The 23,115-nt window shown below is 51.1% G+C and overlaps 1 protein-coding gene across 3 annotated transcripts in view; it reads right to left on the bottom strand.

Moving 5' to 3' along the window:
- The window catches only part of PLEKHA2 (pleckstrin homology domain containing A2), a 51,616-nt gene that overhangs the window by 19,717 nt on the left and 8,784 nt on the right, over positions 1 to 23,115 (bottom strand). For 2 of the 3 annotated variants that reach the window (XM_072950207.1, XM_072950208.1), the window contains 4 exons: positions 20,753 to 20,916; positions 9,701 to 9,757; positions 3,652 to 3,700; positions 2,126 to 2,223 (listed from right to left, as the gene is read on the bottom strand). In XM_072950207.1, coding sequence (XP_072806308.1) covers positions 2,126 to 2,223; positions 3,652 to 3,700; positions 9,701 to 9,757; positions 20,753 to 20,893 — 345 coding nt within the window. In that variant the 5' untranslated portion in view covers positions 20,894 to 20,916. The remainder of the gene's footprint in view (positions 1 to 2,125; positions 2,224 to 3,651; positions 3,701 to 9,700; positions 9,758 to 20,752; positions 20,917 to 23,115) is intronic. The other variant, XM_072950206.1, reaches the window with a different exon arrangement.

A 23,115-nucleotide genomic window follows, 5' to 3' on the forward strand; every position in this document is an offset into this window, starting at 1 on the left:
CCAGGCCAGCCGGGGGCCGGTGGGAGCTGGAAGGGGCGAGGATGGGGTCTCCCCTTGAGCTTTCAGGGGCAACATGGATGGCCCGGCCAACAGTTTGATTTCAGACCCCTCAGGACTTCGGGAGAATACACGTCTGCTGCTTTAAGTCGCCCACTTTGCTACGACAGCCATAGCACCCAAACTAGTACTCCAAGAGAACCCAGTTCTCTATAATCACCACATGCCGACCATTATCTTCAGTCCGGGGACTCAGTGACCTGGCACTAAATGACCAGTGATCTGTGGGCAGAAAAACCGACCCGACCCCGGGCAGGCCACTCGGATCTCTGCGCACATCCATCTCCTCCTCTATAAATGGAGGGAGTAACACCTGCTCCTCCGAGTTAAGGTCTTCACGAGGCTAAAACGAAGCCATGGACGTAAAAGCGGCGTGTAATCTAACATCTTTTGCAATAGCTGCTTGTTTTTCACATTTTTAATGAACTCTTTCAGGTCTTGGACGTCTGAGGGTCCTGGGTTTGAATCCCAGCTCTGCCATTTACTAACCTCTAGATTTGGGACAAGACTGATTTCCGTTTTCCTCACCTAAAAACTGAGAGTAAAACCACCCATCTCACGGGAGTGATGAGGAGTGAATGGTACACCACGTGAGAAAGCCTGGCTTGAAACACTGTGTCTTCCATCTCTGCGTCCCCTCAAGATTCTCTGCTTTGCACACAAGGTGCCTTGAGGTAAATATGCACATAATTAGGAAGGAGAGTTCCCCTCCCCTTCCTTCTGTCCCACAGGGACCTCTGGACGGAGGAGTGAAGAGACGGATAAACAGAGCAAAGGGAAGGAAGGGAGATCCTGGGGACGTGGAGCCCCTGCAGAGGTGGTGACAGCCCGACAGGCCTCTGGGCACCAACACGTGCCCTCCCACTCCGGTCACTCATCACTTCTGCTCAGCGGGGCCACGAAAGAGCACGGGGAACCAGCTTTTTTTCCAGCAACTCTACACTCAAGGCACTAAAGCAAGGCTGAGAGGCCGTGCTGCCTCACACGCTGTGGAGCCCAGCTCACCAGGCAGGAAGCAAGGAAGGAAATCCAGGGGGAAACACTGAATGAGAAGAAAGTACCAGACATTGAAAGAAGCCCGCCAAGTTGTAGAAGACACAGAAAGGTGAAGACCCCAGCGCGAACAAAGAACATCATCATTCCAGACTCACATACATAAGCACGTGGTTAGCAGACATATGTGGGCTGGTAGCAACCCCCTGCTCCCCACCCCACCGTTTCTTTCCCTTTGCACAGGTTTACCGAGGTTTATCAGAATAACAAGCCAACAAGCAAAACCGCCTCAGTGACTGAACGGTACCCTGCGTGGGTACAGATTTCTCCTATTAATTTATTCATGGGAACCCTTAGGTATTAGACAGAATAACCTGCCCCAGCAAAGACTGGTTATCCCTGGAAGTCACTAGAACGTAAGCATTTCTGACTGTATGATACAGAAAATCAAACTTTTCAACAAAGCCTCTTTTGTATACCAGAAGTCCGCCTGTGTTATTGGTTCAAGGTCCAGTTTTTTCCCAGACATACAGTTTCTCCCTCTCTTCCTTCCTACCCTTCTTTTTCTGTATTTCTAAGAAAAAAGAAAGGCGTTCTTCGTCAGCCAAGTCCAGGAAAACAGATCTTCATAGAACTAGCTCAGCGGTGCCTCTGAACGGAAGGCTTTCCCAGGACGGGTGTGTGGATGGCTTGGACGGGTCCCAGGGCCACCTCTTAAAGTCAGAGAGTCTCCCCCGGGCCAGGAAAAGGCCCTGACTTCCCTCCTCATCTGTGTTTCCCGTTACTGTTCCTCGTAGTCAGCAATCCATGTTCCAATCCCACCAGGTTCTGAATCAGCATCCCAGAATGACCCAGACCACGACCAACCAGGAGCCCAAGGGGACACTCCACAAACTTCCCCTTGAACTTGATTCACATTCAAACTCTCAGTTCAACTTGCGGTTAGTCAGCCGAGGTGTAAGAGGGAGGGGACTTAGTGTGGAGTGGGGTCCGGGGAAAGTCCCCGCTGCCATCTGATGGGGAGGGGGTCCTTCCCCACTGAAATGGGCCACCTGCCGGGCAGGCTCATACGTACAGTGATTTTGCTGGCTTGGTTCAGGGCTTCGACCCAGTCCTTCAGATCTTTCTGGTCATTGGCTTGAAGAAAATACCTCTGTGACAGGGCATTGATGACTGAAAAAGGCACAGGGATGAAAAAGAGGAACCCAGGTTATAAGCTAGGCAACACAAAGACTCCATAAAAAACTAAGGTGCTGGACCCAGCAGGATGCAGGGTGTCCCCCAGAGCGGACGAACACATTTCCTTTATCTTTATGAAGTCACTCGTTGAGTATCTGAGGAGCAGCGGGCTCTCACTTTTAAAAAGTGTGGATTATTCCATTGGCCACAAGAACGCTGCCTAACAACACTAACAGCTTTAACGTGCTGCTGTGTGGTAAGGCCACTGATCCACCATCCATAAGAAACTCGCTTGAACGGCTTTTCAGAGGCACCAAGAGAGTTACAGTCATGGTTAGGATGTGGGTAATTTGGGCCCCAGTGCCCGGTTTCCACTGGCACATCTGACCTGGGTGAGGAGTCTTGTCTGTGGCTGGGAAATGGAACAAAGCTTGCCTGAGGTCAAACCTGTGACCTTGACCTCATCGACAACCGGGTCTTTCCTCTGAGCACTCCATGAGGTCAACAATTTACTTCTAGGTTGTTTTGTTTTGTTTTCTTTTCTTTTCTTTTTTAGATCTGCCACCCACAAAATCTGAGGTTCACTTTTGAACTTAGCAATGATGTTTGAATGAAATAGGAGAATGAGCACCAAAAAAGTTCAAATCAACCTGAAGTTGGGAAAGGGGAAGCAGCTCAGGGGGCAATTTTACTCTCCTCGCATCAGTAAGCCCGAATTGGAAGAGGTAGACATTATGGGGGTAGACACAGAACTCATTAGTTCACTCATTCATTCAGCAAATATTTACTGAGCAGCTACTGCATGCCAAGAACCACACTCTTAAGTGCTAGGGACTTGGCAGTGACACAGCAGAGGAACACCCCAGCCTTCGTGGAGCTCACCTTCAGACCCCCTCCAGATGTGCAACAGAGGCTGTTTATTTGCTGAGGCTTGTAGCTCAGACAGCACTGACATGCAGGGGAAGCTGAGCAGATATGATGATTCAATGACTTGCATCTGCCAACTGGCTCCGCTTCCTGCGTCACCCCCAACTGCCACTCATTTGGCAACAGTGAGACCCGAGACAGAATTCTCCTCCTTTTCTACCATCCCCCAACTCCCTGCATCACCACCTTTCCTGAGCACATTGCTCAGAGTCGAGGATGCCTAAAAACTTTGAAAGGATCTTGCACCCTGCCCCGTGGAGCCAGGAACACTGAAACGTGACTGTTCCCTGGATGGACCTCTGCCTTATGTTATTGACAATCTTTGCAGCAAGACCGAGGGAAGGAGTATCACTTGAGGCCCAGGGACGTGGCTGGGACTGAAGTCACTCATACACACAGGGTATAAGTCACATGTGATCACAGGACCAACTCCACGCAAAGGAGGAAGTAGCTGTAAGGCTGTTCAGAAAACCTGCCCTCTGGTTCAGTACTTACCGAAGCAAAACGGAGTTTTGGGTTTCTGCTTTGGGGTAGCTATGCTCACCTAAATCAAATAAAAAATAAAAGAAACATGAATATGTTTCTAACAGTGCTGCAAAGTCCTGTTTCCCCCCCCCCAATTTTTTAAATTGGGAAATGTTATACAAAAAGAGTATGTAAAATACATGGGAATGTTTTAAAGACTATACTTAAGTGGAAACCCTGTACTCATCACCTAGATTAAGAAATAGGCCATTATCAGTCCTATTTCTTAGAAGCCCTTGTGTGCCCCTGCCAGACAGAATCCTGTCTCTGCCCCTTGGAGATAACCAGTATCTTCACGTCAGTGTTTATCTTGATCTTTGCAAAAATATATAAAAGCCACAGAGTCCTGATAAAATTCTCTTTGCTCTGTTTGTTTGTTTGTATTCTTTAACCCATTTTTTTTTACTCTTTAACTTTTATTCTTCTTTATTTTTTAATGGAAAGATTAGGGATTGAACCCAGGACCGCAGGTCGCTAAGCATGCGATCTACCGCCAAGCTATACCCTCCCCCAGAATTCTCTTTGGACCACAAAACTGTACCGGCACCCCTCACACTGGCAAGATTTCCACTCCTCTCCCAAAGACCAGACCCTCCCTAAACGGTTCTGCAAATTGTAGGTACAATTGCCACAAATACACAGATTCCAATCAGAGCTCACAGAAAAGTAAGGCAGCCCGTCACTCACGCACTGGGACACGTGACCGATTTCCCTTCTGTCTACCCTGACGGCTTAACCGTGAAAATAAGTGCTTTCCACCTCCCCAGAGAGAAGCAGGTGGAATCAGAGACAGACCCGAGGTGAAGGGAAGGCACAAGAAAGCCGAGGTATTTCCTGCTTTTCCAAGTCTGCCTCTTGCACGTACATTCCTTTGTGCACATATGAGCCACACTCAGGTTCAAATGCACTGAACGGAGAAAGGACAGCAAACGGAATTGGGTGACTGCCCGTGATGGACTGAGTCCCCCTAGAGCTGGCCTCCACCCCAGTACCTGTGGTTTCTAAGGCGGCAGCCCCCTTGCTCCGGAAACTAGAGCAGGAACTACTATTCACACGTTCTCATAATCCTCCATGGACACGAGCCCCTCGTTTCCAGCCAAGGGCACTCTCCTACTCGCTCTCACCCAGGGCTCCTGGAGTGCTTCTTGCTAATTTTACAGGAGGCACATTAGAAGTCAGGAGCTAAAGAAAACTTGAGTCTAAATTAAGGTCTTGGGGGTTGGGGGAGGTGAATAGCTCAGTGGAAGAGCGCATGCTTAGCATGCACGAGGTCCTGGGTTCAATCCCCAGTCCCTCCCCTTTACAAACAAACAAACAAACCTAATTACCCACCCCCCCAAAAAATTTAAAAATAAAAAGAAATTAAGGTCTCTTTGTGGCTCACAGTAACTCAGGGCCTGACTGACCCACCCGTCTGTCGGCAGTCTCCCTCTTGGCTCTTAAGTTCTTTCTAAAGACCTGCCCAGATTCCTTAACAACCAAAATTAATACTGCCTGAAATACTCAAGACAGGAACCGAGGTGGCAGCCTATAAAATACAAAAGACCAAAGGAAGCACGGCCTGGGCTTTGGTGCCGGAGCCATCCCCAGGTTGTCTGACCCCCATTTCCTGTTCTCCCAAACAGGGATAAGAAATCGTGTTCTCAAGGGGCTATGGTGACAGTTCAACGTGACAGTGCAGGTGGAACTTGACCCATCCTGTCATACAGAAGCTCCTCAATCAAAGAGGAACTGAACAGTCATTTAAACCCACCCCCCACATATCAATACAGGTGGTGCCATGCTCAGCACTACAGGCAAAAGGCTAAGGGCTTTGTGAGGTGCTCAGGAGCCCAAAATAAATGTACAAGAGCTGGCCTCCAACCCACAAAATGAACATGGCATACTTGACTTTAATAAATATTTAACTACAAATCTGTATAACACTCTATCTCGCTGACAAGTATTTAAGTAAATGCCTACAAGATGTCACATTAAGTCAACGTCATCAACGTTCCAATGAAACGTTCGCCAATATTGCATTACATTCGAAAATAATTAGTTGCTTCAATGTTCTTGGTTCACGAGAATCCTCGGATGTATAAGAGGATTGCTGAGAAATGAAGCTCATCATAAATTAAATGAGTTACAGCCAAATGATGCCCAAAGTAAAACGATTAAAATCCTTTTGGGGCAGGGGGAGGGTCCAGCTCAGTGGTGGACTGCCTGCTTATTTAGCATGCACAAGGTCCTGGGTTCAATCCCCAGTACCTCAGTTAAAAAAAAAATACATAAAAAAATAAATAAATAAATAAATAAATAAAACTAATTACGTCCCCCGAATTAAAAAAAGCTTAAAATCCTTTCAAATATTTTACAGCCAGACAATTACAGTCAATGAGGGATGTGGGTGCATTCTGATATGTTTACCATGATGTGAGGTGCTGGCCATGGGGCCTGGGAAAGTCTTTAGATAGTCCCCCAAAACATGAAGATTTACGCAGTGGTGAGCACCGTATCCTGAGTTCAGATGCAGACAGTGCAAATCCCATCAGGTCTTCAGCACTCCCAGGAACCGCGCGCTGGAGGCCCATGACATCAGAGTGCCGACCCCCGTGCTGTCTTGTTTTTCTGGGTTTCAAAGCCCAGAATTCAATGTGAACCAGGGTGTGTGCCTTCATCCTGTCTGCCTCTGATGTTCTGATCTGTCAGTGACCCGTGTGCTTCCTCTGTCCCTCAGGATCCATGTCCCTGTGGGTCCTCGAGCCCACAACTCCTGTGTGTCCTGTCCCTGGTTCCTGTGTGACCCTGACAGTCGCAGAACCGCCCTGGCCCCCCTGGCCCTCAGAACCCACCTGTCTCACAGCCCCCCTTCTACTTCTGGCTTTCAAACGGCACTGAAATGGCTGGGGGCCTTGAGACCGTCCCTGGCTTGTTAGGACACTTGCCCTTTCATCGTCAACTGGAGAGAGCACCCGAACGGACACCTTCACCCTGGCTGGGTGACAAATGGTCCCCTCTGACCACAGCTCGTTACCAGCTTCCACGGTGAGAATGCTACCCACGTGCTTATTACGGGAACTGAAGCTTTCAGACAAGTCGCCTGGTTTTTCATTCGTTTTTATAGGTTCACCCAGTTTTCAGTTGAGGGTATGCGTGATTCCTCGTTTATAATTTGCCTCATGCCTCATGGTGACCATGGAAGGAGTTTTTTGCAAAGCAGTTCCTTGCTGAAATAACAGGACATCAGCTCTAGTTCAGCCCTGATGGGCTGTTTAGCAGGGGTGAAACCCTCAGTGTCTCTGATCAGGTTCCTGATTGGCAAAACCAGAGTGGAATGACCATTCTTCTTCTTAGAGCCTCAGAATGACAAGAGAATAAAGTATCTAGCGGTCGCTGTGCCCTCAAAGAGAAGGGCCCAGGTCGGGGGGTCTCACTTACTATGGAGGGGTATACCTCTGGCCTCCCCCTGACATCCTGGTGATGGCAGGGCAGAACCTGTCCCCCGGGAGGTATAACTAAGTCCACTCCCCCATATCCCCACCGCACGGTGATGCCCAGGCCAGGCCATGTAGCCCCCTACACATGTTGTGAAGGAACAGAGGCTCTTAAGGAAGCAGTGTGGCTGACAGGCTGACTCTGGCCACAGTTCAGTGGCTGCACAATGGTGGCTGGCTGGTGGGTCCTTGGCTGAGGCAGCAGTGAGGATGTGAGGGAGGGACCGGGCACCGGTCACCCGCAGAGTGACGCAGATGAGGCCGCCCCGCAGCTCGACAGACTCTCGGGAACTTGCTCTTATCAGATCAAACGCAGACCACAGAAGCAGCAAAGTCATGGGGCGGCGGGGCACGGCTGGCCCGCCCCACCCTGTCTGCCCTCGGCCGGAAGTGGAGCTGGGGCCCCTCTGCCTAAAGCAGCAGCATCAGACCAAGGCCTCAGAGCCCTGGTGCAGCTCTGCCTCCGTGTCCAGAGTGACCCTGCCCTGCAAGGCGGCTTCAAGAGAGAGGGGAGCATCACTTACACAGAATGATGCGCGGGGGTTCTAAGTCAGGGTCTCTGGACCAGCTTCGTGGGGTCAATGAGCCCTGAAGTTACAGGCAAAACTAGGGTGTGTACACACATATGTAATTTACCTGGGAAATGGGTCCACATTTTTCATCAGACTTTCCAAAGGATCCTTGAATCCTCCCCTGAAAGTCAGGAACACTGTTCTAGGGCAATCTTCACTGTAGGTAAAGTAGTGGGTGGGGGAAGCCCAGAGAAAATGGGACACACACTGGAGGCAGGACAGTGGGGCTGGCTGTGTGGACGAGGGTAGGTGGGCGGCTAGCTTGGTTCTGCTGCCATCAAGGGCCTGTGTGACATCAAGTCGAGAACCTTCATCTCTGCTGGCCTCTCTGAAGTACCCCATCATCCCCACACTAGTGCTCAAGAAGGCACACCCCTGAACAGAGAGGCCACACACCCAACCCCCAGCCAGGCTGACACTGAGCTGACACCCGGGGAGGCACAAATCTAGAGGTTAACAAAAAAACAACCCAGATGCTGAATTTGATCCCAGCACCGGCTAAAGTATTTTTCTGGGAAAACCCTGCTTTCTGGCATTGGACCAGGCAGCAGGCGAAGATGCTTTGCTCAGAGAAGCCTGACCACGGGGCAGCTGCGAGTTTTGCAAAACCCACCCAGGCCTGCCTCTCCCATCCGCAAAGGGCAAAGGGCAGGTCCATCCTTGCTAAGGGAAGCTGCTTCCAAAGCTGGGAATTTTAAAAACCCTCATCGGAGCTGTATTTATAAATCACTCTCCAACAGAAGCGTTTGCAGTTTCATTAATATTGAGGTTCTCGGCTCCCCTCTCTCTGAATTCTCTTTCTCCGAATCTTGTGAGGAGCTCAGAGCAAGCAGGGAAGAAAGAAGGGCCAGCCAGGCACACGTTCTTACCACAAACTGCCTGCTTTCAAAGGCCCTTCCCCGCGCCCCCCAGGTCCTCCCCTCCCTCCCTAAGGCACCCAGATGCGGCCCTGCACCTTCTGACTTTGCTCCTGCTGCCCCTGCCGCCGCCTCCACCTCCAACCAGCAGAGACGGCTGCCCGAGGACCCCCAGGGCCTGCTGCAGCCACTCAGACCAGGGTCTCAACCCCCCCCCCCCCCGCCGAGGGTGGGAGAAGGTGGCCGAGGAAGCAGAGGTCCCCAAGAGGCCCAAAGTGACGGGGCGGGGGAGAGCAGGCCTTCCGGAACCTCGTTGCTGGCTGGGCGCCACCTGGCTCTCCTCGCTGGACAAAGAGTTCCTCTTTCTGGCAAGGCTCTACCTCCCCAGCTTTTTTTTTCTTTTCTATCACGGCTGCATCACAGGTCAGCACTGGTGCCTGCTCCAGGGAGGGGCTGCTGAAAAAAGCTGAATTCAGCAGCTCCGGGAGGGGCTCCATCAACCAGCTCCAGCCCCCACCCAGGTCTCAGCACCTCGAGGGGCTGCTCTCGCCCTGTCTGCGCAAACTGGACTAGGGCATGGCCTGTCGGCAGGCCCGCCGGACCCTCCAGCAGTTGTCTGGCTGTGGAATGGCTTCCCGGCACATCTGAGTACCTCCTCGGGCAGCCTGAACCTTCCCTCCACAGAGATCCCGTCCAGTGATGGATAAAATCCCAGTGCGGCCCCAACTCTTCCTGAGCTACGCCAGCTGAACCACACCCTTTGGGAGAATCGTTTACATTCACCAGGCTTTCTGTTGTGGTGTTTGTGTTCCTTTTTATCCCAAATACAAAAAAGACCACATCCTGCTCCTCCCCCCACCCCCTCACTCCTTGGCGAGAGCCAGTAGCGTCACTGACAGAGGGGTCCCGGAGTCTGAGACACAGCTGCCCTCCAAGAACCTGCTGACCACAGTCCCCCCAACCCCCGCCCCGGCCAGCAGCAGGGGCTCCAGACAACCATGACTGCCCCGCAACCTCCCCAGGTGCCAACGCCAGAGGAGGTGACACTTCCTCTAGTTCAGATACTAAACCTACTTACAGACCACGAATTCCCAGAGCTCCAGGCCAACATTACCTTCGAGATGTAGGTCAGCTGCAAAGATCCGACGGCTCCTGCCCCAACTGCCAGGTTCTGAAAGACATGCATTTGTTTTTCGTGTTAAGAAGGATGCTGTGCAAAGGCCACAGAATCAGCACTAGGAGACAGAAGACCCAGGTGTTAGCTGTGTTGCCACTGACTGGCTCTGCAACCTTAAGCAAGGCACGTTCCTATTTAGCTCACCTTCCTCGTCTGTAAAACACTGATCGTGGTTTTGGGTACAAGGACATCAATATTTCCCTTGGCCTCATTTGTCACAGAGAGGTATTCTAGCACAGGGGTTAAAAGTGTGGGCGCCACCAGTGGACTGTGAATGAGTTCCTTAACCAATAAGCCTCAGTTTTTTCCCTTCTGTGAAAACAGAAATGACAAGTGTCTGCCTACCAGGCAGGTAGTTAAGGATGAGTTAATACATTTAAGACCCCTCAGCGGGGGAGGGTATAGCTCAAATGGTAGAGCACATGATTAGCATGCACGAGGTCCTGGGTTCAATCCCCAGTACCTCCTCTAAAAATAAATGAATGAATAAATCTAATTACCTGCCCCCTCAAAAAAACAAAACAAACAAAAAAAATTTTTAGAGGCCCCTCAGAATCGTCCCTGGTATGTACACGCGTCTCAGCAAGGGTTAGCCATTAGGATTTTTTTTCCATCCTGACTGCTCTGTTCTCTGTGCTGGCTTGGTCCTGTTTTATGCCACTCCACATCCTTTTCTCAATAAACAGGGTACAGATTCACACAATACAGAAAAACAGAAAGGAAAAATACAGCTGTTCAGTCTATTTCACAGGACTGTTACGAGTATTCCAAATGGAATGATGCCCGAACACTGTAAAACACTAAATAAACGCACTATTAACACAGCCAGAAACGCACAGGCACCTTGTCTGGCAATATTTTGCCGTGACACAATCTCTTTGGCTTTCTAATGTCTCCACTGTCAGAAGTGAGGCGGTGAAGACACGAGGATGGTAGCAAACCAAGGAAGTGGCCAGGATGAGAAATCACAGCTGTGGAGTTTCTCACTGACACCTTGGAAAATTCACTCCCCCAAGGACCAGCTCCTGGTAACCTCTTGAACTTGCCATAAGCCTCAAAGAATAACCTTGAAGCCCCCATTACCTGGGGTCACCTCAAAGCAATGAACAAGAGACAAATCTGGGGTAATGGGGATTTAGTAAGTATCCTAAAGGGTTAACAGTGAACTGACCTGTCACTCCAGGGGACTGCGCTAAGAAGTATCTTAGATGGTAGAGAAGAGCCCTTCTGGGCCCAGCTACCTAAATTCGCATGCATCAGCAAAGGAAAAGTGTGAAGTTTCCTATTCACAAGAAAAGGGATGGGGATAAACCAGGACAAAAGGAGTCTGACAGCCCTAGAAATTTAGGGAGAGAGAGATCTACAAAGGACACCTCCCCCTTTTTGCAAATGAGGCCATAAACCTAAAAGTTTTGACAAGTAGCTGAATTAGCATTTCCAGTAGATTATTGGATTAACATATTTTTTTCCACTACATAGTGGCTGCATTCGTTTTCAGAAAACCTCTATTGGGGAAAGAGAGAGAGGGCTTGTACCCCTAAATCAGAGTCCAGAAAGGAGCCACAGCACCCCAAAAGGCCAGTGAGCGGCTGACACGGCCCCGGAGGAGCCTGTGAACCACCGCAGGCAGACAGCTCTGCTCAGAGGGATGCTGTCTGTGGCCGGCCTGCATCGCCCACAGGAACACACGGAGCAGGGGCACCTGGTCCATCCCTAGCCTCCTGTTTCACACTTGAGGAAAGTGACTCGTGCGTAAGGGGTTTTGCCCAAGGCCACACAACTGAGCCTGAACTGGAGCTCAGGTCTCCTGACTCCCACCTGATGCCCCAGAAGCAGCGCAGTGTCATTTTAAACGCCTGAGCTGCTGGAATTCCAGCTGTGACATTACCGCCCAGGGACTGCAGGAGAGTTTCTTCACCTATAAAGGGGGGCTCCTCAGCCCTGCCTCATAGGCTCGTTGTGAGGGTTACGTAAGACGAACCAGCACGAGCCCCTGCACAGGGCCGGACCCCTCCCGGACCCACAACACTAATTACACGCCGTGGACGCCAAGTCTCGGGGCCGCTCTTACGCAACTCACTCTGCTCACCCCGAGCCACGGCCCAGAGGTCCCCAGAGCCCCGTCTCTAGTTATGAGCGAAGAAGTGGGATCTGAGGAGCCGTTCGGTCCCTAACCCTCACGCAGTGCCAGAGATGAGCGGATCCCACTTTGACTCCTGCATCCCCTCCGCCCTCCAGAGGACCGCTCCACCCTCAGCCCCTGCCACCCGGGCTCTCCCACTTCGGAAACAAAGACACAGCCGTTCATCAAGCCCTGCCACCTGGCGGTGTCCCCACTCCCTTCCCCACAGCCTGCCCACTGCCCGCCTGCTCCTAGGCCCACATGCATCACACATGTCTGAAAATGCGGTTTCCCCCCACCTTCCTCCCCACCCGGGGGGAAATGAGTGACAGGAGGAAACAGCCAAGGTTTGAGCCAGAGTGATGGCTCAGTGTCCACGGCGACTGCTGGACTCAGGAGATGACCGGTGACAGCTGTCTGCCAAGGCAACAGCCCCAGGAAGACACTCCCCGGTCCAGGAAGAGCATGCCGACTGCCTGTGCTGAGGGTCTCAGCAGCCAGATGTCATCGGCACCTGGGGAGGGCCCGGCGTCAGAGCCCAACGCCAGCCGCCCCTCCCAACCCTGGCCCCAGCCTGGCTCTTCCAGGGAAAGGACCAGAGGCCCTGCCTTCACGAGGCCTTGGCCATGACTGCCGCCTGCCCTGATCGCCCTCTCTCTGAATTCGTGTGTACACCACCCCTCTCCAGCTTCGCTGCACATCAGCCTCTTCTGGCGAGCTTGTTTTAAAAAGGCCCAGACTCAAGCCTCACCCAAAACACATGGAATCAGACTCAAGTGGAATGTGGTCACAACATGCCCATTTTTAAATGCTCCCCCGTGGTCTCGAATAGGCCCAAGTTTGAGAACCACTAGTCTCCAGGAGAAAATCTCTCCCTGGAGTCTGCACTGGACCATGTCCTACTGTGAGTCTGTCTCTTCTTCCTCGGTTTTAAGCACATTGAGGACATGAGTAGAATCTTATTCCTCTACCCGGCGGACTCCTCGATTTTTAAATGAAAACACTGCTTACGTGGTGGTGAAGTTTCCAAACCAGCCCATGAGAGCCGGCTACACTCACATGGTACTGAAGACCAGGACAGCTTCTCGCCACCACGGGCAAGCGTTTTTTTCCAGAAGTCATGTTCATGTTTGAGCTTGGGTGTCACCTCAGTCTGCAGTTCCCTTGTCCCGGGTGCAGAAGGCATGACAGACTGAGTCCCATCAGGGAGGGAGTTGAGGACCAGACTAGGGAGAAAGCCAGGGAGCATCTGAGCAGGTGGGGAGCATCTGAGCAGGTGGGAAGCGGAGACAGAGGCTGTGGGGGAGGCTCCTCGTGTGAATCACCTGGGAGGATTTTTATACAAACTAATGCCCAAGCTTCATCCCAAGCAACAAGGGGTAGGTCCCAGGCACCTGTATATTTTTAAAGGTCGCAAGTGACTCCACTGGGCCGCCAGGTCTGAGACTCACTGCTGCAGACACTGGCAACAGCTGGTGAGACAAAGGGCCACACCCAGCTGCGGCCCAGTGTGGCACCAGCACTCAGGGAAGAGGAGCAGGGCAGTCGTGGGTGGCAGATGGGGGAGAGGAGAGCCCAGCCTACACTGGGTGTCTCTCCCCCAGGGGCAGCCTGTACAATTCTGGGGCTTCTAAACTTTCTGGAACAGTGTAGGGGGCAGGGCACGTTCCTATGAAATGACTGATGGTTTTAGGAAGATGCTGCCAACCCCTGCTTTCTGTTCAAGGGTTCTTCTGCCACCCAGGGCCTCAGAGGAGCTCCCACTCCCCCTGAGCGGGGACCCCAGGGGTGATTCTGTCCCATCACCAAGGAAGGAGCCGAGAACCCCCAGAGACGTGACACACTTCCTAGAGGAAGCCTTTTCTCTAGAAGCAACACGATTTCTTGGTGAAAGAGAAACAATTCCCCACCTTCGAGCAAGAGCCACAAAAACACAGAAATGACCAGAAGATCCGTCCACAGAGCCTAAGTTCACGGAACGGTTCTGTGGATGCCTGGTCCTTCACCACGGGGCCTCTCGGCCTCACCCTCACGGGGCCGACAGACAGACCCCACAACTCCAGCATCCACCTGGGAGGCTGCAAGGAGGGAGGAAACTGACACACACACAGGGCGGTATGCACCAGGCCTGCTGCTGCGGCCCCCCGTCGCTTAATCCTAACCGCCCGGCTTCACGGACGTGAAGTCTTCCCCAGACTCGGGTGAAGCGAAGCAGGTGAAGCAAGCTGCCCGAGGTCACGCAGGTACAGGCTAGTCAGGCCAGGATTCGAACCCAACCCGTCCCGATTCTCACACTGCAGGCACTTCCTCTCTACACCGGCCTCCTCCCATGAGACAGTCCTTTGACTCCACCAGGACCTGCTCATTATCTGAGAGCTCATTATCAATGAAAGGTAAAGACAAGAGCAGGGCCAGCTGGGTGACACCAAGAGGCCCCACAGAGCTGCCTGAACTGGGCAGGGCAGGAACTAGTCAAACTGGCTTGTGGGTGCCAAACTCCAGAAGATTCAGGGAGCGAAGCGGGAGAAGGGGGATGCTTGGCCTCTTACCTTCTCCCATATCCCTCCCGGGCGCCTGGCCGGCAGCAAGGTGGACCACAGGCAGCCAAGACCAGCCGGCTGGTGACCCAGGGTAGGGGGAGGAGTGGGTGGCTCCAGCCACCACGGCTGCCCCCGAGGTGAACCCACAACTCAAACCACCACCAGCCAAGGCCAGACACAGACTCTCGGAAAAGAAAGGCTTGCTCAGCAGAGCAGTGTGATGGGAACGGAGGAAGGGGAGAGCCCGACTCCCTCTGCCCACTGCCCAGCCTTCACCCTGGCATGAGAGACCAACCGAAAGGAAAGCGGGCAAGCTATTCCCAGGCCCTGGACGGACGCACTGCGGCTTCACCTTCTGCTCCGATCCCAGCACACCTCCACCAGCCGGAGCTCCACTTGCTGATCCAACTCGAGGACAGACCCAAGGCTCCTCTCCCCATCCTCCAGGTCAAAATAGGCTTTAATCTTTCCCTTCAAGAAAAGTCAATCCTATCCTATACACAGAACAGATAAACAACAAGGTCCACAGGGAACCATATTCGATATCTTTTTTTTGTATATGTATTTTTTTATTGAAGCGTAGTCAGTTTACAATGTTGTGTCAATTTCTGGTGTACATCACAATGCTTCAGTCATACATGAACATACATATATTCATTTTCATATTCTTTTTCACCATGAGTTACTACTATATTAAATACAGTTCCTTGAGCTATACAGTAAGACCTTGTTTATCTAGTTTATGTTTATTAGTTAGTTTCTGCAAATTTTGAACTCCCAATTTGTCCCTCCCCATCGGCTTCCCCTCAGTATCTCGTAATACCTACAATGGAAAAGAATATGAAAAAGATTATATATATACATGTGTGTAACTGAATCACTTTGCGGGACACCAGAAACTAATGCAACATTGCAAATCAACTATACTTCCATTTAAAAACAGTCATGACATAAATGGCTGTTCTGGCGTGATGCTTTCACCCTCGGATCTGAGAGTGTCTCTCACTGACACACCAGCACCTGTTCAGCCAGGATGGACTTCATGACGTGTCAGCCTCTTGGTCCCATTCCCCAGCTCCTTGCTTCCCTCTTTCAGTCCTAGTGATAATGACCTAAAGACACCAGGCTAAGCTGTAGAGAATCCCCCGGACATGTTCAAGTTCTACGACTCCAACTATTGGCCATGGAAACGGTTCCAAAACATTAAACTCATAAGCCAACTCCTCACCCCTTTCATCAACTCAGCCTCCAACACATTTGCCTCAAACTCAGTCATCACTTCCCCTCCACCCTCCAGTGGGTTCCCTTCCCAACATCCCCAGGTCCATCGGCCTCCCCGTGTTCTCCCCGAGTCAACCGGGTACCATGCCTCTGACGGATGTAACTCACCCTTCCGTCAGTCACCAGGCGGGCCACTGTCTGCCTTCAGACGGCCTTTAGATTTGTCCCTTCCTCGCTGCTCCCACCACACCGCCACCGCAAACACCTCCGGAAACTCTAGGATGAATTCCTTGCCATCATCTCCAATCTCAGGCTCCCCGGCTTCCCCGCCCATCCTGATGTCACTGCCAGAACAAGCGTCCTGAACAAATGGCGTCTCTGTAGCACTTTAGTTTATCAAAGTGCTTCCCTACACATCACTTTACTTATTTTTCATGGCAACAGGGTCTGAGGTAAAGATGATGGAGGCTCAGAAAAGGGGCTGTTTTCCTAATTAACATGTTCATCCAGGTGCCTCGTGCTCAACTGATGTAACTAACAAAAGGGATTCTGAAGCAAAATCTGATATGCAGCCCTTCTCCCAAACACACAATTGCCTGCTCTGCCTTAGAGACATTATCTTTTTAAAATTTATTTTCCTTTTTTTTTTAAATAAGCTCTATTCAGAGTTCTGTTTCTGGAGGGGTGGGGCAGTTAGGTTTATTTACTTTTTAATTTAATGGAGGGACAGGGGATTGAACCCAGGACTTTGTGCTCTACCACTGAGCTATACCCTCCTCCCAGACACATTATTTTAATAATAAAATTGCCTTTTTTTGCATGTGAATAGATATTTAACCATATAAAAACAGACATATATAATAGACAGACCAAACAAATGCTGAAGGTTACAACTGAAAGCAAAACCTAACAACAAATTTCAAGAAAACTTGGAACAGTCTTCACCACGGTCCTGCATCAGTAAAACTTCTGCTCATCTTCACAGCTTCCATCTCTAGTTGCTTGGACTTTAATACTGAGCAATGCTAACTATTAACATGGTTGTCCCACAGTGCTTCTTAGTTTTCACTTCTTTTTAATTTAGACAAAGCACATCTTGTTATAAAGACAAGAATTGTCCTAAAAAAAAGATGACTGTACAAAGCACAGAAAACAAAACTGCACTTACTTTAACTCTCAGAAAGTCCACATAACATTTTGAGTCTAAAATCATTAATTTAATAGTAACTGACCCTAAGCAGAATTTGCATTTTGGTGAAAACACAAATCTGTTGCTTAAAATCTTTGGGGATTTTTTTCCAAAAGGAATTCTGCATTCTTACTCTAACCTAGTATGGACCAAAGCAGGCCAGCAATTCCAATTAACCCTTGAAGTCATGTGTCTACATCGACAGTTAATGTACCAATTACACAAAATCATGAATTAAAAACACTTTGCAGGGAGGATTATAGCTCAGTGGTAGAGTGCATGCTTAGCATGCGCAAGGTCCTAGGTTCAACCCCCAGTGCCTCCATTAAAAAATAAATAAATAAACCTAATTACCTCCCCCCCACAAGGAAATAAAAAAAATAAATTTAAAAAATAAAAATAAAATAATAAATTTAAAAAAATTCTTTGCGCAAACAATTGAAGATCTGAAAGTTATCATGATGCTTACACCTGTAGAGAGTATCTCTGGAGAGACACACAAGAATCTGGAAATAGCGAGGAGGTGTGGCTCAGTGGGACAGTGTGTGCCTAGCATGCACAAGGTCCTGGGTTCAATCCCCAGTACCTCCATTTAAAAAGAAAAATCTAATTATTCCCCCCCCAAAAAGAAGAGACAAGTAAACAACAATAAATAAGTAAAAATGTTTTAAATATACATAACTATGTGAATTATATCTCAATAAAGCTGTTTTTAAAAAAAAAGAACTTAGAAATATTGGTTGCCACTGGCTAGGGGGACATGTGGCTGAGGGACGGGGTGGGGGAATGTGTCACTACATCAGTTTTCCCACATTTTGAATTTTATATCATGTGTATGTGCTGGCCATTTTTTAATGAAAGTTATATTCCCGGTTCTTGGCATTTTGACAGGTTGAAGCATATGACGCAGAAGTTTTTTAAATATTGTTGAATTTCAGCCAAATGTTGCTCAAAGAAACTTCTGATACAGAAAAGGCAATTTAAAAAAAAATAGCAATTTTCACCTAGCCTTTAAGGCAAAAGTATTATTCATCATACGTTGTATGTGAATGTAATTTCTTCCTGGTCTTCTGTATTCTTTCCACTAAAATCCAGCCAAAGATCCATCTCTTTGTCAACACAGTTAAAGCTCTTTGCCCCTTTCAATGGAAAGAATCGTTTCCAGCTTATTGGAAAAAAAAAAAAAAAGCCAGAAGCAAAGGGCTTTTACTGTGGCCCCAGAGTTAACAGAGAAAAGCAATCATTTTGGAGATTATGAGAATCCATAATTCACATCATGGCCTTTGGAAAGTGAAAGCATCTGAGTATTTTTTTTGGCAAAAGAGAGAAAACATAGATTATGTAGTAAATCTGAGAAGAGCACAATCTCGTGTGACATTGTTGGCATGCTTCTGTTCACCCTTTGCTCCAGGCTGTATGAAGAAGTCTCGTGATACTTAACCAAGCGGGCATCACAAGGGTGGAACACGAGCATTGCCGTACAACTGAAACACAGTGACCCTGAGGGTCACAGCGATACAGTGAAACAGCCTAATGAAGGACTGTCACCTCCTCCGTCACGACAGGGACCAACATGAAACTGAAAGGCACATGCTGGTCCTAGCACATCGCAGTCACGTCTTACGGGAAACCCAGCCATTCTCTGTTTCTCTTCAGGAATTGTGTGCTCAGTACTGTCAGCAGATTGATTTTTAAATGCATTAACCAGATGGGTGACCGAATCGATAACACTGAAATTTTCCATTGACAGGGTCCCTTTTAGCCAGTGGGTTTCAGCCTGTATCTGTTTGGTGCCACCACTCTCTGGACGAAAAAAGCCTTGATTTCACACTTGAGCACAACGATCTAAATCTAACAGGCAGTCAAAGCTGTTTGTGGTCCACGGTGACTCCCGACACGCACCCACCATCATCCTGCAAGCAGACATGGTCGCTGGCCTCCCATCTCTGCCGTTTCGGTCCACAGTGTGGCATGCAGAAGCCCTCCTCCTTAGGGCACCTCTTCGGCCTGACTCACGGCGAGTCCCCAGAGAATCAGGCTGAGCCTACCGACTTCTGCCTGAGCTCACACCCTTGTCCGGCTTCCTAGTCCTCTTAACAGTCTCCAGGAAAATATCTCCTTAATAAAGAACTTGCCACGATCCTTGTCTCGGTGCCTGAGGCTGGGTCTTGGGGTCTTCTTCTGGGGAGCCCGACCCTGGACATCCTGGAAGCAGGTGAGCTCATGTCCCTCCCTGGTGCTGTCTTTGACCACTAATGGCGCTGTTTCCTGTCCTGGGACGCCCTCCTCTTCCCCTTGGGCTCTGCTCAGGACAGGGTGCATAACAATCAAATGAGCCAGCGTTAAGTGAAAACACTTCAAACCTGTAAAATGTGCTACCATTATGAACTCCTTGGAGGAATAATGACTCACGGCTCACCCATCCTTGCAGACCTGGATCTAAGCCATCCCTCCACGAAGGCCTGGCCCGTAGCTCTCTATGCCACATTTTTATCTAGTCCTCCATCTCCCTACCTACAGAGCAAGCTCCGTGAAGACCAAGACTTGGACGTATTCACAGTTGTCGCTTCAGCATCCTGGGGTATACTGTGCAAGGATGTGTTAAATAGTGTTGTCCAGGATCTCAGCCTTTCAGGAAACAAAGGACTAAAAGCCAGGTTACGGATGACGTAGAGTGACTACAGTGATGACCTGCCTAACCTACAGAACAACGCAGTGGCGGAGAGAGGACCTGATCCTTGATCTCCTGGGCACTTTCCACCTGAGATTCCCCCTCCAGGCCCCACCTCTTTCCTGGATGGGCAGCAGCAGGGGAAACTGCAGCCCCTCTGCCCCCAGCAAACTGCTGGCCGCTGGGCCGTTCCATCCAACCAGACCTATCTTGGTGTAAAGGTATAAAGGCCATATGTGTAGCATTTTCTCTCAGCCAGCAAGTCCAGAAAGACAAACACCAAAGGCCTCTAGAGAATTGGTCCCCAGATTTTTCCCGCTTCACATCTTAAAGCACAAATCCAGCCCCCAACACTCAGACTCTCCTCTTCCCAAATCTCTGAAGGAGAGCCAGGTCTCAGCCCCGCACCCCTCCCTGCCCCCACACAGCCATGACCATGACCTTGCTGAGCACCAGGGCCTGGCCATCATTGGAGCCTCGTCCCACCACGCGCCCAGGGCAGAGGGGAGGGGAGCGCCAACAGCACTCAGCTCGAGAGAAAAAGATCTGAGATCCCCAGTCAGGAGGAGAGCAACGTTTTCCCAACCAGTGACTCCGGGGCACAGCAATGAAGCCTCGGGGCCCGTCCTCACGCCTGACCGCCACAGGACGCTAAGCCAGCACCACCCACCCCCCAGTCCTGGCTGTGCCCTTGCTGAAGCCAATTCCAACGTGAGAGTCAAATTTCTCATCTGTCACACCCGGGGCAGCCCCCAAAGTCACCTCCAACCCAGGATTCTATGATTCCCTGAGCAGGAGACCAAAGGAGTCCAAGCCTGGTCACATTCTCTGCTGGGGAGGGGCCCCCAGCTGGAGGAGCAGGCGTGGCCGCGGGGCCACAGCCCTGGCGAGATGTTAGAGGAAGCAAGCCCTGCCTGAGAGCCTGACCCAGCCTGGCCGGCCTCGGCTGGACTTCTGCAAGCGTTACATTCCTGAGTCTGGGAAAAGACAAGACCCCCCCGGTCCCCAGGGGCAGGAGAGATGAGCTTCTGTCTCCTCCAGCCAAGATCTGGGCTGGTTTCCTGTGCAGGCGTGTCTGCTTCTGTGCATGGGTGTGGGTGTGGGTGTAGGTGTGCAATGCAGGATTTTTTCCCACTCACTGACCCGCAGGTTGGTGCTGCCCGTGAGAAAGGAAGCCCTCGACGCTCAGCCTCTGCGCATCCTCCCAGGCCGGCCACCCCGCCCTCCCCGCCCCTCCACCTCTCACCTGGGGGTTGTCCATGTACCAGAGGAGGCAGTTGGCCTGCGTGTCCAGGATAAAGTACCTCCGCAGAAACTTGCCACTGCCCTCATTCTCCTCGATGTCCAGAAACCCACAGATGCGGTTCTGCCGATCCACATAAGGCATTCCTGGGCTCTGCTCACATCACCCTGCGTGGCAGGAGGGAGGAAGGGGCCGTGAGAAGTGGGGGCGGGCGCCTCGCTCTGGCCTGACTCACCTCAGGGAGGGGGGAGGCTGGTGCCCCTCTCACCCGCCCCCTTCCCCAGGGCCCCAAATGTCCCACCCTAACCAGTCCCTGGAAACGTCTACCAACTCCCCTCCACATCATCAAAATCCACAAACACAAGATCCTAGACCTGGGGTCCGGGGCCTGGGTTCAAATTCCAGTTCTGGCCACTGGCTGACTGTGTGACCACGAACTGTTTCATCTTTTCTCGCCTCAGCTTCTCCATCTGGACAACGGGGATGATACTAGGACCCACACCTTTTGAGATTTTGATGAGAATTAAGTGCTGAGCAGACAGGAAGCCTTCAGAAACACTAAGAATTATTATTACTCTTCAGAAAAGCCTTGTAAAGTAGGTCATAACCCAATTTTATACATAAAGGAACAATCTCAGACAGGGTCTAAGCTCCAGTGCAAATACCTGGATAAACTCCGATTTTAGGAGTAAAGAGCAGGCCTCCAGGGCACCAAGGACTCAAATCCGAGGGGTTCCTGGGGCAGGACCACCCCTCAGCCCCCACATCACACCCCTCACTTCCCTACGTCCCAGAAGCCATTTGTAACTGAAAGGATGAGGGAACAGAAGAAAAGCCCAGCTCTGAACAGGTTCCCTGACTCCGAAACAGGGTCTGGTGATTTGAGACAAGCCGCACCCTCAAGCCAGCCTCCCTCTCCTCCTGGTTTCCTTCCGTCTGTCTGATGAGCCAGAGGAAGAGGCAGGAGCGCTGTTCAATCCCCCAAGAGGACGAGCGCCTTCTTGGGACAGGCAGGGACATCCCACCTGGCTGCACAATACACTGCAGAAGTGGCGCACAGTCCCCAAGGATTAGAAAACCCCATGTGGCATTCAGACCTTCAAGGACAGACACCACCCAGCCCCAGCCCTGCTCGGCTCCAACAAAGCAAGCTTCACTGACCCAGGCCCACCGTGGCCCTTAGTCTATGACTAAGCGTGGCGGTGAGACGGCTGGCTGAGGGCCAGGCCCCGCATGACGATACTGGGTCAGCACGTGGGCTACCGAGATGTACACTCGCAGGCTCCCGAGCCAGGAGGGGCAAGTCCCACAAGCAGGGACCCACGTTCCCAGGAAATCAGGCTTATTTCTAAGGGTGGTGATGGCGGTGCGGTCTGCTCTCTCCTGCCCCCACAGCATCTCTCCTGCGATGCTGAGAGGCTGCCCCACGAAAAAAGTACCCCCCTACACACACACACACACATACACACACACACAGGGATATCAGGAAACAGTGAGCCCTTAGATTCCAGGTGAGGTCAGGCAGAATCCCAAAGGGGCAAATGACTTCATCAGGAGGGAGACGGGTCAGGGGATCTCATCGTGACTCACTGGGTAATGATGGGGCACAAAAGAGCAAAAGCAGGCAGGGAAACAGGACACAGATGAAACAGCGCAGCTAGAGAGGAAGGAGAAGGAGCAGAAGTAAAGGAGGAGGTAAGAAACAGTGGAAGGAGGAGGATGGAAAAGGTGGCCGACGGGAGGGGAACAGCCCTGCATGCAGCGCATCACGTGGTCAGAGGTACCCACTCCAGGTGCCCTGCTTCTCGGCGCCTCCCCAGACGAAGCTTCCAGCCCAGCTCCCAGTTTCACGAGGGGCAACTGTGAATTCAGAAAAGGGAGAGAGATGGGCTCAAGCCAAAGAACAATCGCCATGGGAGGGACCATGGAAGGGACTTCAAGTCTGGAAGACATTGGGTCAAAGATGGGGAGGGTGAGGCCCGGTGCTGGTGGGAGGGGAAGCAGATCCCTGAGAAAGGATGCGGCTTCCCCCAGGGGATCAGGGGAGATCAGGAGTCCCAGGCAGAATGGCTGGGTCAGCCTCGCCGCCATAAGCGGGCACCCATCCCCCAGGAAAACTCAGCAAATTCCCGACGCCAGCCCAGCCACAAAGACAGACGCTCCAGGGCAGTCACGGCTGTCGCCACTCCTGGGGCATCTCTAAGAGGAGGCATATAAACTGCAGTGGACTGCCTTCCAGTGCTCCCGCTGCAGCCCGAGGGATTCACTCATCAGTGCCGGCCTCGTTCTCGAATCAGAGGCTACAGAAGGCCCTCTTGCCACCATCTGCCAACAGTCTACTCTCGTCGAGGGGGCTTCCCACTGGC

The sequence above is a fragment of the Vicugna pacos genome, chromosome 26 (genome assembly GCF_048564905.1).
Source record: "Vicugna pacos chromosome 26, VicPac4, whole genome shotgun sequence".
Lineage (NCBI taxonomy): Eukaryota > Metazoa > Chordata > Mammalia > Artiodactyla > Camelidae > Vicugna > Vicugna pacos.